Raw genomic sequence first — 17204 nt, 5'->3', positions numbered from 1 at the left:
ATATATTATAATAAAATATGTCAAAAGTAATATATTCTATTTTTAATATACTAAGATTATATTTTAAATCTTAGTCAATATATTAAATATTTTAATCAAAATGTTTGATCAAAGATAGGTGATATTTTAATTTATGAAATACCTTTTCCTTTTATGTTATCATAAAGTAAAATAATAAATTAATATAGATAGTTTTAAAATATCAAAACCCGTGGTAATTTTGACAAAATAATGATCTATGTTTTATAAATATGTTTATCCAAATATCCTAGAACTCACGATTATCATTTTTAAAATCAAGTATGTTTAACTATAAGATTTTACAATAAGATATTTTTAAATCATAAAAGTAAAATAATAAATGTTTATTTTAATATTAAACATACTTAAATATTGGCTTGAGTAAATAACATTTGATATTTTAATACATTAAAATATATATATTATAAAATAATATTTCTACTAGTATTTAATAGTTGTGGAATATTAATCAAGATGAACAATTATTTATAAAATGTCTTGTCCAGGATTACTTAGATAATTTTATTCGTCCATCTAATTCTTGTATTGTTTTTATGAAAATATGTCTTCTCTTTACAGTACAAGATATATATATATTTTTGTATATATTATCTAGTCATTATCATGGTTGGATATTGGTTAGTGCTGCCTTGTTTAAGCATGGGTGATCAGTCCATGCCTAATTAAGGCTAGGCTATCCAATACCTGTCCCTGACAATAACCCTAATACCTAAAAATAATATTAACACTACTATTATGAATATATTATTACTAATATTAACTACAAAAAATAAATAATAATAATAACTAGTCATAAACTTTAAACGAGAGTATTCCTTAAACAAAATTTTTATAAAAATATAATTCTTCACCTCAATGATTTAACAAGAATTTTAAATATAGGAATACTATATTGTAAATAAGGTAAATACTTATGTAAGTTTCCATATATAATCAATAAAATTTATATTTATAATGTTTTTCGATCAATGATGATGACGAAACACTGACCTACACGGTGATCACGGGCTAGGACTTCAATGATCAGTGACCCGAACAGTTAGCTGCAAAACAGAAACACCGTTAGGACTCGTTACAGGAATGGGGTTATTCCTGTAACCACCCTCCGGCGTGAGAATAAGTCTCGGTTTGTGGGAGTAAAGATTGAGAGGAGAAAGTTATATGAGAGCAAGATGATCATACCTTATACGTTTACCTTTATTTATTGTTTTTCCATTAGGGTTTCCTCTAACTTAGGATATATTCCGATAAGTCAGGGATTTGCATGATCTTCCCGAAAAGTTGGAGATTTGGTTGTGTAACTTCCGTGCGGAGATGGAAAGTTCTAGAATAATCATTTATAATTATCTATTTATATTAAAATAGTAGGTAATGACCGGGTCGGGTTGACCGATGCGGGTCATACCTCGTCATGTCCCCCCAGTCCGAGTTCATGAAAAGAATTTCATTAGCTCGACTAGGAGAGAAAAGAAAAGTTAGTGTATTATGCTTAATACTAAATTCGTTGGGTGTAGTGTCGTTACGTTGTGGGGAAGTGACGGCGACAAGATAGGATGTGACAGTTGGGTCATCATTGGGATGACAACTGTATTTACCCTGTTTGGACACGTATTTCCATCCGTACGCCTTTTTGAATTTGAAAGGTTACCTTTGCATATAAGTAACACTTCTACATATGAGGGTTCAAATTCCTTTCCCTCACACCCTTTGTTTTTCATTTCCCTAATTTCCCAAAAATGGTTTCGAAACCTGGTGAATCGTCTTCCTCTGCTTCCGCCACCACCGATGCGCTTTTCTGTAAGTGGGGTGTAACGTCTTACGGCATCCGGGCCGAATGGAACCCTGTATTGCCGTCCAAAACGGACACCGCGTTTCCATTGAAATCGGGCAAAATCACGTTGTTTAGTGATTTTTTCAGGTTCTGCAATTTTCAATTACCCGTTACCAAGTTTCTTAAATTGGTGCTTGATTATTACCGTATTCACATTTCTCAATTACATCCCCTCGGGTTGGTGAAACTTCGCCAATTCGAATTTGCTTGCATTGCCCTAGGTCATATTCCGGAACTAGTTGTATTTAGGGCCTTTCTTCGTTCTTGTATGGAAATCCCCCTTCTTTACCTTTGACCGGAGAGACATCGATGTGTCCTGTCTTAGGGACATTCCTACCAGTTCTTGAGACAAAGATTGGAAGAAAAAGTTTTTCTATATTGATGCCTCTGTTATTCCCGGTGAGATGTACTGGAGGGAAAAAGGGCCGAAGGATAAGGTCAAGGATGACGGTCCTTCGGAGGATGCGTATGTGTCGAATGTCCTGTACACGAAATTGTGTGGTCGTCCTTTCGAGTGCACGGTGATCCCTGAAGGTGCCCTGGTGATGGCAGGCATGAGTTTGTTGTGGCGTGATATTAGGCGGTACCCTTTGTTTCAAAGGGATGATGCAGGTATGTTTAATTACCTTTGGTCATATTTTGCTTAGATTTTAAAAATGATGTACACATGATCCACAGGGGAATGGAGTATGTTTGACTTTGTTGATCCTCCGCGACACCTTGCGTTGAGGCCTGCTGACCGCGTGCTGGATGAAGGGGAACTGGATGTATTAGGTATGCACCTTGAGCAGTTTATTTTACCCGCTATACCAGCGGACCCGGCTATATACATTTCCCCCCTGCCAGCTGTCCCAAACACCGGTGTTCCTGCGTTGGAGAAGAGGTCCACCCGGATAAAGCTTACTGGAAAGAAACATACGGCGACCAATGTAGCTGTTTCTTCCATTGAGGAGACCGCGTCTCCTGGGGGAGATATTTCTGTGACCGCCGTTTTGACGAGCCCTGTTCGTACCTCGAAAAAGCGGAAAACATTTGTTGTCCCTACTTTAAGTGCTTTCGAGGCTGTACAAGCTGCTCATGCTCTGCCGTTAGGTATGTATTGATCGACCCTGCATGTTGATATAGTTTAAGAGCTTCATGTTGCTGAACCATGCCGTTTGATGTGCAGGTATCTCTGGCGGGACTCACACTGAGATTGTTACATCAGCTCCTGTATCACCTGTGGGGGTGTCGTTGCCTGGTTCCGGTACTGGCGGCCCCACAGAGCCCAAAACCCAGGCCAACGTTACCACTGTTATAAGCTACGCCATGCCGTTTCCGACGCCTACCGCATCTGTAGTTGTTACCGTCGACCCTGTTGTCACACCACGGACATGCGGCGTTGATCCGTCCTTGTTTGACTCACCCTTAAGCGTTTTTTCTGTTGCTGATAAGGAAGTTACCGCCGTATCCGCAGCACAGGAAGTGACCAGCATCGGTGGTGCTGCTGCTAGTGAAGCTGGGGGGGTCAAGCAGCGGTATTGCTGATGACGGCGCCCGTCTGATTGATGACCTGTTCTTACCGACTGTCCGATGGGATCCCAATGCTCAGGATAAACGCTATCAACCCCAATGGAAAATCGCCGAATCTTCCAGGCTGATTTTCCCCACCGTGATTCAACACTGGGTAGAGCGGGCATACCCTCCAGCCGAGGCGGCATACGTGGAGGGGTTGAACAACGAAGATCTGATGAATTCCTCTATAGCGGATTCTGTGAGCTAACAGCGAAGGATGGCAGAAATCCGGCGTAGATGGATGCATGATAACACCCAGCTTCACCAAGCGCGGTCTACTATTCAAGAGCTGAAAGATGACAAGTATCGCTTGGAGAGTCAACTTCAGGCTGTTGGGTTAAGGGAAGCGAGGTTTCTCTCAGAGAAAAACAAAGCTGAAGATGATTTGAAGAGGGTGACTGCCCACCTTGCTGAGGAACGAATAATGTGGGCCCGCGATATGGCGGAAAAAGACCGGGTTCTGGCTCAGGCTAAGAATGTACAGGAAGAATTGGAGCGTAAGGCTATAGCGGAGGCCCAAAAGGTGAGACTCGAATTATCTACACAATTGGAAAGGTTCCGCGTTGACACTGATTTTGTGTCTCAGGTTCAAGAGCGATACCAGGGATTGACAGCTGAAGTAGAAGCTTCTCATGCCAAAGTACGACTACTACAGGCGGAGCTGGAGGAGCGAGAGGGAAAAGTTAAGGAGCTTCAGGACCATTGTGATTCTCTTGTTACCCAGAATAACAGGCTTGCTACATCGTCTGCTTCCCGACTAAAGGAGGTTGAAAATGCGTTGTCACAGTCTAACGCCGAAGTGGATGACTTGACTGGCCAGCTGGCGGCTATTCGGGGTGATAGGAATTGGTTGATAACCAATTGCTTTGTGGGGGCGTTTGAGTATCTCCGTGAGTCGCCCCCCTTTACGACGCTGATTGATCGCCTGTCTGCCGCTGCCTATCAGTCCGGTCATCATGATGGTGTTTACAAAGGCTATATGGAGTGCCAACAGTTAGACAAAATAACTCCTGACTTTCATGCTGTTAAAAGTAAGCTTCAAAGTGACATGTCGAGTGCTCTCGAAGCAGCATATACCGAGCCATTGCCCTGTTATGGGGATTTAATGGATAAAGTGAATGAAGATGGTATAGAGTCGCTGCGTTTGATGCTGGACCCCGCGGAGGAGTCTGAAGAGGAGTAGAAAAATTTGTTTGCTTCGCTTGTTATGTACTTTTATGGTTTTGCAAATGACACTGTTTTACTTGGGTTTGGTGCAAATATCTGTTTTGATTTGACAGACGTTTTAATGCTAATGTCATGATTTCTGACACCGCCGTATTTTAAAAATGTGGCAATGTGACGTGTAATGATTATTTTCCATTAATGCTTCTAACGTCATCACTGTCAAGACTTTTCGACCCCTCTATAAATTGGCCTTCCTTTTCCTTATTTGGTAGTTAGACAGGATGGAGAGAAAAAGGTATAGACAGCGACTTTCCGAAATCTTCCGAGTACTGGATGTTGCAGACGACTTACTTCAGTTGCAGCATCCTGTAACGAAGTCGATGCTTTGGAAAAGAAGGCCACTCCCCAACGTTGCTGCGACCCGGGCGAATCGAGCCTGTAAAAGTGTTGTTCCTGAGAATCCTCAACCAATGGATTCTGGTTTGCTGTCTTTGTCAGCTGATGTTTTGACAGAGCTTATCCCGGTGGATCACGTCCAGCGTTTTCGTTTTACGTACCAACATCGTTCTGGTGGTTGTTCCAAGGACCTGATGGACGATTCGGGAATGGTGGCTCCGGTGGTGGATGGTGAATCATCTGGCAGCTTGGCCGTTGATCCTTCTACGTTTGTTGATGGTGGTGTGGTGCCGCATACCCCTGCAGTGGTTATGGCACCCAACTTCCATCAGTAGGTGTTTTGAACATGTTCTATTTTTTGGTTCCCATGTGTTGGCTTTTAGCAACAGGGACAAGTACTTGGTTTGTTTAAGATAGGTTATGTATGTGTAAAAATGCCTATCTGTTTTGTGGCGGTTCGTGTATCTATTACCAAGATACCCGCTGTCAGCGCTGTATGTATTAACCCTATAACTTATGTAGTTGAAAATATTTCATCTTTAAGGGTATTGTTTGTAGTTTTACCGTTTTATGCAGTCGTAGTGCGATGGTAACTTATGGTAAAAAAAAGTGAATGACTTTTATTAAACTTGAACTGAGATAAAACGAAAGGACACCGCTGTGGGTGGGTTACAATTGTGTTTTGAAAAAGGGTTCACTCTTGCTGTTAGGAGCAAGGCCTTACAAGTAACATTTCCTTAATTGAGCGATGTTCCAACTGCGTGGTACAGGTGTGCCATCTAGTCAAGATAGGCGATAGGCCCCTTTACCCAAGTCTTCTTGGATGACATAGGGGCCCTCCCAGTTTGGGCCTAGCTTGCCCAAGGGTTCCATCCTGCTTGCTTCGTTGTCACACATAACATAATCGCCTACTTTGAAAGTCTGCTTGGCCACTCGCTTGTTGTAGTATCTTTCCAATGACTTCTTATACTTTGCTTCGCTGATTGCGGCTGCTTCACGCCTTTCCTCCAGTAAGTCTAGGCCTTCCCTTAAAGATCTATCATTATCTTCGCCCGTAGTGAGGCGGCGTAGTGACGGCAGTCCCGCTTCCGCGGGTATCATTGCTTCCGCTCCATAGGTTAGGCTAAAAGGGGTTTCATTGTTGCTCGTCTTAGGCATTGTTCTGTGTGCCCAAAGGACGTTTGGCAATTCTTCCACCCAGGAGCTTCCCTCATGGCCTAGTCGTCTCTTTATGCCATCCAGCAGGCTTCTATTCGTCCGCTCCACCTGGCCATTCCCTTGGGGGTGCACTACTGATGTGAAGATTTGTTGGATTTGGAGGTTGGCGCACCATTCTTGAAAAACTCTATCTGTAAACTGTGTTCCATTGTCGCTTACCAGGTATAGCGGCAATCCAAACCGGCATACTATTTGTTCCCAGAGGAATTTTTTGGCGTTATCCGCCGTTATTTTGGCTAAAGGCTTAGCTTCCACCCACTTGGTGAAGTAATCAACGGCCACAATTAAGTAATTTAGCTTTCCGGGAGCCGGCGGGAAAGGTCCCACGATATCAACGGCCCATTTTTGGAAAGGCCATGCTGCTGTTACCGGTACTAGGCTGTTCTTGGGCCTTATTGTTTGAGGAGCGAATTTCTGGCAACTACGGCATTTCTGAAGTTCTATCACAGTGTCTTCGTGCATCCCAGGCCAATAATATCATGCGTTATGGATTTTGGCCACCACCGCCCGGGCTCCGGCGTGAATGCCACATAGACCTGCATGAATCTCGCTGATGAGATACTTTGCTTCTGTTGGGGAGACACATCGTAGCAGCGGTCCTAGGTAAGACTTTCTATATAGGATGTCGTTATTGACCTCATATTGCAACGCCTTCGTTTGTATCTTCTGTGCTTCGCCCTTGGCGGGAGGTAACTCTCCTGTTTCAAGGAATTGTAACACTGGAGTGTACCAGCAAGGTTCTTCCGCTGCAACGGCGGAAACATTCTGTGGTTCGATTGAGGGTGTCTGCAGCGTTTCGAGTTTGACTTCTTTTTCAATACCTGAGGTGGCGAGTTTGCTGAGAGCATCTGCTATCTGGTTCTTACTTCTATGTACGTGATTGAGCGTGACGTTATCAAAAGAAGCCATGAGTTCCTTTGTTTTCGCCAGGTATTTTGCCATTGATTCATCTTTGGCTTCGTACGTTTCGTTTACCTGATTGTTGACCAGTAGCGAATCAACATACGCGTCTACCCTTGCTGCTCCCATAGATTTCGCCATTCTTAAGCCTGCTAGTAGTGCCTCGTATTCTGTTTCATTGTTAGAACATTCGAAGTCGAAACGTAAGGCATACATCAGCTTGATCTCGTCTGGACTTACCAGCATTAAGCCGGCTCCAGATCCTTTTCCACTTGATGACCCGTCGGTGTATAGTTTCCAGGTCTGCCGAGCAGTGCTGGATTCCGGGATGTCCTGGACGACTGGGTCCACAATAGCTTCTCCTTCGGGGATTTCGGCTAGAAAGTCGGCGAGTACTTGTCCCTTAACTGCTGTTCGTTTCTGATATTCAATATCCAAAGCACCTAGTTCAATTGCCCACTTGGCCAGTCTACCAGAGATCTCTGGCTTGTGCAGGACTTGTTGCAGTGGGTAGTTGGTTAGGACCTGTACGCGGTGTGCTTGGAAATATCTTCTCAATCGCCGCGTGACGTGTACGAGTGCCAAGACCAGCTTTTCCACCGTGGGATATCGCGTTTCGGGTCCCGCTAATACCCGGCTGATGTAATATATTGGTGTTTGTCTCCCGTCTCGCTCAACCATAAGCACAACGCTTACTGCGGTATGAGCTGCCGCTAAATACATCTATAACACCTCATTGGGCCTTGGTGCTGTCAGCATGGGTAATCCTTCTATGAAACGTTTCATGTCTTGCAAGGCTTTTTCCGCTTCGCTGGTCCACTTGAAATTTTTCTTGTTGAGGCAATCTTTCAACGTTTTAATGAAAGGCAAGGATTTTTCGGCATGCCTTGCCAGGAATCTGTTGATCGCCTTTAGCCGTCCATTTAAAGCTTGGGCTTCCTTCAATGTTCGTGGGGAAGGCATCCGCGCTATGGCGGCCACCTTTTCTGGGTTAGCTTTGAAACCATCTCGGGTGACAACTACCCCTAGGAACTTCCCTTCTTCCACCCCGAAAGAGCATTTCTTCGGGTTGAGTTTGATGTTATACTCTCTAAGCCTCTGGAAAGTTTCCTCGATGTCTTCTAACATTTTCTTTTCTTCCCTGCTTTTGATTACTAGGTCGTCGACGTAGACCTCCAAATTTCGTCCGATTTGTGTTTCTAACACCTTGTCCATGAGTCTCTGATAGGTAGCTCCGGCATTTCGTAAACCGAAAGGCATTTTTATGTAACAGAAAATGCCCACATTGGTATGAAACGCCGTTTTTTCTTCATCTTCTTTGGACATCTTGATCTGATGGTACCCTTTATACGCGTCTAGGAAACACTTGTATCTGTAGGGTACCAGGGAATCGACCTTTAAATCAATTTCAGGCAGCAGGTATGCGTCTTTGGGGCATGCCTTGTTTAAATCTTTGAAATCAATGCACATTCGCCACGTTCCATCTGGCTTTTTTACCATTACCGGGTAGGATACCCATGTATGGTATTGTGTTTCCCTGAGGATTCCAGCTTCCACCAATTTTCGTACTTCTTTGACAACCGCTGCCCTTCGGTCTGGGGCCATACTGTGTTTACCTTGTGTGACCGGCTTGACGCCTGGGAGCGTTGCAAGCTTGTGTTCTGCTTTATCACGGGGGACTCCCGTCATGTCAGAATGTTCAAAAGCGAAGATATCAATGTTTCTTCTTAGCAATTGCTTCAGGTCGTTTTTAATTTCTGGAGAAAGGGTGTCCCCGATTGTGACCATTTGGTCTGGATGGCGTGTGCTTAGTACCCACCTTTCTGGACCCGTAGCTCCGGTGGGCCCTTGGCGGTATCTTTTGGTACTTAATACCTCTCCAATCTTGTCACGGAACACTGTTGCAATACCCCGCGGGGTAGGAAACTTCATGAATCCTCGTGCCGTGGAGACTATAGCATCCAACTTCCCCAGGGTGAACCTTCCGATAATCACATTGTGGTATGACTCAGCGCGGACCACAAGGAAGGTTAGGAGTATGGTTCTTTCTCTAGGTGTTTGTCCAAACATTACCGGGAAGGTAATCTGACCAATAGGGTCAACCTTTTCCCCTGTGAACCCTTTGATTGGGGCGTGCACTGATTCAAGCAGTTTCCTATCTTCTGGTTGCATTCTGTTGAAACAATGCTCATAGATAATGTCTTCTGAGCTCCCGGTGTCAACCAGGATTCGCCTCATGCGGTAGTCTCCCACTGCAGCGTATATGATTAGGGCATCTGTTGTAAGGTGTAAGTCCTCCATACGAGGTTCTACAGTCATTGTTGCTAGCATCCAGGGTTCAAGCGTGGAGAAACTCCGTTTTGCCCCTCTTCCCATATCCGCATGTACCATATTCAATTCACGCGGCCTCTTGCCTGCCGCCTTATCGTTTTCTTCCTTGACGACAGGTGGACCTTGCTTGATATCTCTTACTAAGTGTGCCAATTTGCCCGCCTTTACAAAATATTCGATCTGTTTTTTAAGCTGAAAACAGTCGTTGGTGTCATGACCGCTCCCTTTGTGGTATTCACAGTACTTACTTGTATCTTTGTTGGGATTATCTTTCAGCGGTTTGGTGGATTGAACTTGAGGTTTTCCGAGGCTAAGATTTCTGCCGGTGTCTTGCTCAGGTTGGGGTATTCGGATCGAGGTTTCGACGGCTCACTTCTTGAATAGGAGTTTCGGTGTCTATCGTACCGCGCGTCTTTGTCATTCCTCTAGTATCGGTCTCCCCTGCTTTTACCTCTAGACCCCCGGTGCTCCCTCTCCTCCTGGTTTTTTAGGGCTTCTTTTTTCCTATTGGCTGCGTGACTAGCTGCCACCGCCTTCTCTTGTATGACATACACTTTGGCTATTCGAAGTATTTCATCGATTGTTGGGGGCACGCCATCCCTTCCATGAAGTGTCCTCAGTAACTCATCATCGTTTACACCCTGAAGGAAAGCTCCACATGCTAAATCATTTGTCACGCCTGGGATCGCCAGGCTTTCCTTGTTAAACCTGATGATAAAGTTTTCCACCGTCTCATTGTCTCGCCGACGGATGTGGAGGAGCTCGTTTCTATCTTTCGTGTGTCTGCGCTGCTGGCTGAACTGTAAGATAAATTTGGACTCTAAATCTTCAAAGCTGTCTATTTCGCCCGTAGGCAGACTATCCCACCAGACTCGGGCCGCGCCTACTAGCGTTTGCACGAACATTTTGCACCATAAAGGCATGGACCAACAGGCTACCTCGTCGGCACTTTTGAATAAGTTGAGATGGTCATCCGGGTCGGCGAGGCCATCATATTTGACTTCCGTTTAGGGCATCTTGGGTTTCTCCTTGATAGGGGCCTCGGCGATTCTTCGGGTGAATTTAGACCGGAAAGTCGCGTCTATCGGCTTGTACGGTCTGGTGAGTTCGTCTTCTTCCACGTTTATAGGTTGTACCGGTGGAGCATCTATACCCGGGGCAATGCCTGTCATGGGATTGGAGTTTCCTATTGGAGACACCCGGGGCCTGACCGTGTTTCCACTGTCATACACAGGTTCCGCCGTAGGCGGAGTCTGAGTGTAAACTGGTTGTGATGCTGGGAAAGTCCACCAAGGCGGCATGTAAGCCGCGTATGGCGATTGAGTGCTACCCTGCGCGGTTCCTTGAGGTGGGTACGCTGAGCCCCCGTATGAGGGTAAATACCCATACGGGGGTGCATAACAATACCCGGGAAAGTATACTTGGTTTCCTGGTGTGACGGGAGCGTTCATAATTCCAACCGGCTGGTGAGGCGGTGTTGACAATGCCGCTGTAAGCGTCGCAGAGTACAGCGGTGGCATCGAGCTGGTAACCAGAGGTTGATAGTATTGAGGCATGCTGGTTTGTGACATGATGGTGCTAGGGTTTGCCGATGTAATAACAGGGATGGAGGAGAGACGTGAAGACTGTGCACCAGTGGTTGTCGCTGGGGTGAACATGTTACCACTAGTTCCCCCTAACTCCCTCGATTGCAACTGTGAGGGCATGTAAAGAAACGGATTCGTCACCACAGTCTGAGAAGAGACAGTGGTGATGCTGCCAAAACCTAGCGGCGGTCCTTCTGCCTCGAACTCTGGGCCCAGTGACCTAGTAACGGCCGGGGGAGACTGCGTGGCGGCAACGAGGCTCGTCCCCGACGTCAGGTTGTTGCTTGTCATCGTTTGATCTGCTACGTTCTGATCACTTGCCATGGGGTTCTATCTGACTGTTACCGAATAGGTCCCACGGATGGCGCCAATGAAGAAACACTGACCTACACGGTGATCACGGGCTAGGACTTCAATGATCAGTGACCCGAACAGTTAGCTGCAAAACAGAAACACCGTTAGGACTCGTTACAGGAATGGGGTTATTCCTGTAACCACCCTCCGGCGTGAGAATAAGTCTCGGTTTGTGGGAGTAAAGATTGAGATGAGAAAGTTATATGAGAGCAAGATGATCATACCTTATACGTTTACCTTTATTTACAGTTTTTCCATTAGGGTTTCCTCTAACTTAGGATATATTCTGATAAGTCAGGGATTTGCATGATCTTCCCGAAAAGTTGGAGATTTGGTTGTGTAACTTCCGTGCGGAGATGGAAAGTTCTAGAATAATCATTTATAATTATCTATTTATATTAAAATAATAGGTAATGACCGGGTCGGGTTGACCGATGCGGGTCATACCTCGTCAGATGATAAAGCAATAAATATCACGAAAGGCTTGATTGATGTTGTAAGAACTATTAGGAGATACACTGAAAAATAAATTTGTGTATCATTATCTTAGCACATGATTGCGTTAAGATTGCTTGTATAGAATAAATCAACAAAGCGGATTCAAAATAAATAAATAAATAATTAAATCCGAGATTAGCGCAAGCTTCAGATTTTGTGAAAACGTCACCACAAGGTGATCGTGATCAAAGAAATAATTTAGTGAAGGCTTAGAAAGCATGTTATAGTTCAAGAGAATCGAAGTGCTTGTTGGGATTATTTCGAATTTGCATATGATGGCTTAAAAATATCATATGGGACTTTGAATTAAATACGTATTGCGAGCAAGTTAACTTGGTTTGAATAAAACGAGTTTTAATAAGGAAGTTCGGACATGATCACAACAAAAATCATGTATACCCTTCAAAAGAAAATCGAGTTTTTCAAGAAATTCATTGATTCGATATTAAAGAGTCATTGCTTTGTAAAAACACGGTTTACAATGCAAAGATCAAGTATAGCGGAATGTTATGTAAGTTTTAATAAAACAACAAATTAGAATGAAGTCCTCTTATGGTCTTCATAACTTAAATGAACCACATGCGCAACAAACAGTGCATGTGTAACGTGTGGATTTACCAAGAAAAGAAATGGATCAATATTTGCTACTATGAAAGAAATCCTCATGGTATGATGACCATTTAGAGGAAGTGGAAACGCGAAAGTCAACTCTTTATAGGCAGAAGTCAGAATTGCAACTAAAGGAATATAAGAAATTTATCTGGAATTTCGTGTGATAACCTTTGTTAAGTGACATTACCAAGGAATGTCAGATAAAATGAAATAGGGGGTTGTAAAAGTGTGTGACTCTTTTTTGCAGCGTCAATAATTATGATTCTGATTAAACTATGTACCGATTGTTGTGAAATCTTGTTCCAACGTACCTCAGCGAGATTTAGATCGTTTGTAGGATCGCGTGGCAAAGTGCTTCTTTTTTATTAGTAGTTTTTCCACTGACAGAATTAGTATTGGTGTCATCGTGCCCAATTTATATTTTCCAAAGGTCTTGCCTTGGAAGTCGTGTACGATAAACTTTGACGTCTTGTGGACGTACAATTTTAAGTTTCATGTGTTTTCTTGTGCACTAGCACAACTTTACATGTTTCTTACTTGCGTTAATAGTTTATGATAACGCATTGGTAATTCTTATATTTTTTGATGGTGTTTCAACTTAAAGGGTTTCCATTGTTTATTTTGTCCTACGAGCTACAAGACAAATGATCAAAATAATGTTTGATATTGGAAAAGAGATTCCTGATAAAGAAATCTAGACATATATGCTTGTGCTTTATTCCTAACTGACTTTTGGAATTTCTTATAGATATACATATCTATATAAGTATATATTTCACATGCTGTAATATACATACCCTCTATAAGGTCAATGTATTTAACAGATTCATATTTCCAAAAACAAGTCAGATATCAGGTCATGATATTATTTAGGGAAATCTTGTCACTGATTTGACATATTATTTACCCTGTTTTATCCGGTTCGCACCGGAGAGGTAACCTTAGTATATCCGGACAGGCTGGAGAGTCTGCTACTCTATATCCAATCTTGCCGGAGAACATTTTCTATTTCCCATAAATAGTATCTTTTCAAGATTTTAAAAGTGCCTCTTTTATTAGGGCTTTTATCCAGAATCAAGGAAATTTGTATTTCCATCTTTATTCTAGACCAAGTAATATCAAATAAGCAAGAATTAAGTGTTATTGCTTACTTATCATATCTTGCAATATTATAATTACCATTCTTATGGCATACCAATATTCATTACATTATACTTATATAAGTAATTTATCTTGAAGCTTATATTAAGGCAAAATTCTTAAGTTCAAGTCTAAATATCATCCTGAGTGCTATCAGATAATATTAAGTTCCTAACTCTCTGTTTAATCTTAGGTATTATTACAACACCTAATTGCTTAAATAAGTGGCTTAGCTTATACTAAAGCATCTTTTCTTATGTTCAAGTCTAAATGCTATCAGATGTGCTACCAGTTAATAGCAATCTCCTAACTCTTTTGTTTAAACTTAAGTATTATTATCACAACACTTATAGGCTTAAAGCAGTGGCTCTGATACCACCTTCTCTGTCACGACCCCCGACCCCACCCTTGACGGAATCGGGAGCCGCGAGCAGCCCGTGGTACCGGTGGTTATTTTTGAAAATCATTGCAGCGGAAATTTCATCAGAACCGTGAGTTAGGAAAAATATCAGAGTTTAGAAACACCGGATTTTATTTAAATAGATGGAATAAATTCCATTTTTACAAAGGTAACTTTTAATAAAAACAATATTTCTTAATTTGATTTAATTAATAAAATAAGCCACTTCTTGAAGTCCTTCAGTGCCGGATCCAATCCTTACTCCAATCTACTGTAATTACCTGAAACGTGTTTTAAAAAGGTTTTGTCAGCGGGGAAATACTGAGTGAGTTCATTCAGGTTTTATACAAAACAGATTTGTTATAATTTACAGTATTAAGAGCGATTACAATGTTTCCATATCAACCAACTACCCACAGTATTTGTCACTCGACCGGATCTGTGACTGTGGTCATATCACTGTTGGGTCCGTTCACCCACAAGTGACGTAAATCACTATTTAGGTCCGACTACCTAATAGTGTATATCATGATTTAGGCTCGCTCACCTAAAATGATAAAAACAGTAGTAATGTGCACAATACCCCACATACTGGCTGTAATTTGGTGATTACAAAGACTTAATCCCTGTAATTATAACTTTGAAAATAATTTGGACTATCGTAAAACAGTTGATAAAAAGAGAATGACTCATATTATAAGCATGCAGTATTGAATTAACAAGCTTCATGATTCAGATTCTTCTGAGAATTGGCACCTACTTTGATTGTAAGTGTATGGGGTAGTGTTTAATCTACTGATAAGCCTGATAACCTAATTTAAGCGATAATGCACACGAAACTAGGTAATTAACTGAATACAACTTTTACGATAAGCTCACGAGATTTAAACCCTCACGACGAATAGCAAAGTGCAATCACTTAAACATCCATCGGATTCACAACGAATGACAGAGTATTCCCCGAGTTCGGGTGGTACTCAAACATCCTGTCGGAATCACGACTAATGACAAAGGATAACTCAATTTGAGCAGCACTTAAACATTCATCGGATAGTTTAGATCGATCGGACATTGAATCGTAGCAGCGATCGAGTTAATACCCTGTATCGTAGCAGCGTTTCGGGATTGTGTGTGTTTATGTAGTAAACAGAAGCTTTCTCAGTGTATGAATCGAATTTTGACGTCGAAATAAGCGAACTGTTCAAGCCCCAGGCCCCTGGATTTATAGCCTGATTTGGAACCGCCCGCGTGTCGCGATAGGATCCCCGGGATCTGTCGCATGTCGCGGGGGAATCCAAAGTAGGCTAGGCCTGCTTCGTCACCTACTTAGGTCTGCTGAGTCGACGGAACGAGAATTTTCAATTTAGACAGCGAGATATAAGGATAATCGTCAAGTAGGGAATACACCCCCCCCCCCCCCCCCCGAGTTTTAGGGGCCCTGATCCCGATTCTGATTGTTATGAAAATTTTAGGAGTAGTGCAGGATTACTTGGGTGTCTCAATTAGGGTTTCCTATTGGGCAAAATAAAATAATAGATATGACTTTTGATGAGAGTTGTTTACAAAATAGAATAATAAATAATAGTTTTGGGTAAATCACAAAAAGGAAATAAAATGGTGATAAAAGAGAATGGACCTGCTTTGTAACTTTAGGGTTCGACTAGAAAATCTCCTGGTATAATTTTTTAGTATAACTTCTGAGCTATTAAAAATATATAATGCACTCGTGGTAAGTATAGTACCCCTAATTCAACCTTGTCCCGATGTCCCGAGATCGAATCCCAACAACTTAGTCGGGCAGAGCCCTGACATATGTTATGAGGCTCAGATCAATCGGAAAGGGTAGCGGCGATCGGGAGTTAAAACACTTAAAACGAGGCATGGCTTTATTATTATTATTAAAAATACATAATATATAATTTCTTAAAGAGAGAGGTGATAGAAGAAAATGGGCATCTGATTTGAAAGCCTACTGCCTCTTTTATAGTTGGTCTAACTCATAGCTTAAGAAGCAAGCAAAATGAAATGGCATTTTTGCCATGCACGTAGATAGCCACAATTGCCTACAAGTGTACTTTAAATTCTTTGAAAGTTAGTTTAAAATTTATATTATTTTGTTTTGTTCTTATCTGACTATCTTTGACATGTGCATTCATAATTCAAAGAATCAAATGTTAAATTAGTACTTTAAATTCTTTGAAAGTTAGTTTAAAATTTATATTATTTTGAATTCTTTGAAAGTTAGTTTAAAATTTATATTATTTTGTTTTGTTCTTATCTGACTATCTTTGACATGTGCATTCATAATTCAAAGAATCAAATGTTAAATTAGTACTTTAAATTCTTTGAAAGTTAGTTTAAAATTTATATTATTTTGTTTTGTTCTTATCTGACTATCTTTGACATGTGCATTCATAATTCAAAGAATCAAATGTTAAATTTTATTTATTTTATTATAAACGTACACTTTTTATTATATATATATATATATATATATATATATATTTTAATTAATTTAACTGCTTTACTTATTTGACGCGTATAACTTTTAAAATATGATGTTTTATAAAATAATGAATATGTCATTAGAACGAGAATAGTTTTGTTTACATTTTGAACCAAGTTTCATTAAAAACAGAGTAGGTTCAAATATAATGTATTTTTGTAATTTAGACGGTCACCAAGCCTATCTAGGTAATTCATATTTCTAACATTTGACTTACCCGTAATCTACCCGTCTAATAATAAGTTTTTATATACTTTTATTTTTATTAGACAGGTCACCCCTACATAGGCCAATTATTTGGTATAATATTTTAACCAACTATATAAAATAGTGTTTAAAACTATTTGGACTGAAATATTTATATTAATAATAAACTAGTTACTAGCTACTAGTGCTTAATAAATTTAACCAAACCTATAATTATTATATAAAAATAGGAATGTTACATTGGAGCTATTGAACGAAACATCACTGATATCCAAGACGACATCGGGAGCATCCGGGAATATATGGCGGGTCATGGGGAAGGAGGTGATGACAGTGATGAGGACATGGATTAGGAGGGTGAAGAAGGAGCAGGAGCGAGTTGATGGTGAGCCCACAGGTTAAAGTCCCCTTTTATCTAACAAAACAATTGACGGCCTGCGTGCCGAGTGTTAGACAATTTAC

At 41.5% G+C, this 17204-nt stretch overlaps 1 protein-coding gene across 1 annotated transcript; it reads right to left on the bottom strand.

Moving 5' to 3' along the window:
* Positions 1 to 6685: 6685 nt before the first annotated feature.
* LOC110943930 lies at positions 6686 to 7831 on the bottom strand. Its single transcript, XM_022185661.1, has one exon. It carries the CDS (start codon positions 7829 to 7831, stop codon positions 6686 to 6688), a length of 1146 nt encoding a protein of 381 aa, XP_022041353.1.
* Positions 7832 to 17204: the final 9373 nt, after the last annotated feature.

The sequence above is a fragment of the Helianthus annuus genome, chromosome 5 (assembly GCF_002127325.2).
Source record: "Helianthus annuus cultivar XRQ/B chromosome 5, HanXRQr2.0-SUNRISE, whole genome shotgun sequence".
Classification (NCBI taxonomy): Eukaryota; Viridiplantae; Streptophyta; class Magnoliopsida; order Asterales; family Asteraceae; genus Helianthus; species Helianthus annuus.
This window is presented reverse-complemented; position numbering and strand designations above follow the sequence as displayed.

Excerpts from the sequence above, each read along its gene's own strand:
- LOC110943930 (XM_022185661.1), bottom strand. The coding sequence starts at position 7,831 with ATGTATTTAGCGGCAGCTCATACCGCAGTAAGCGTTGTGCTTATGGTT.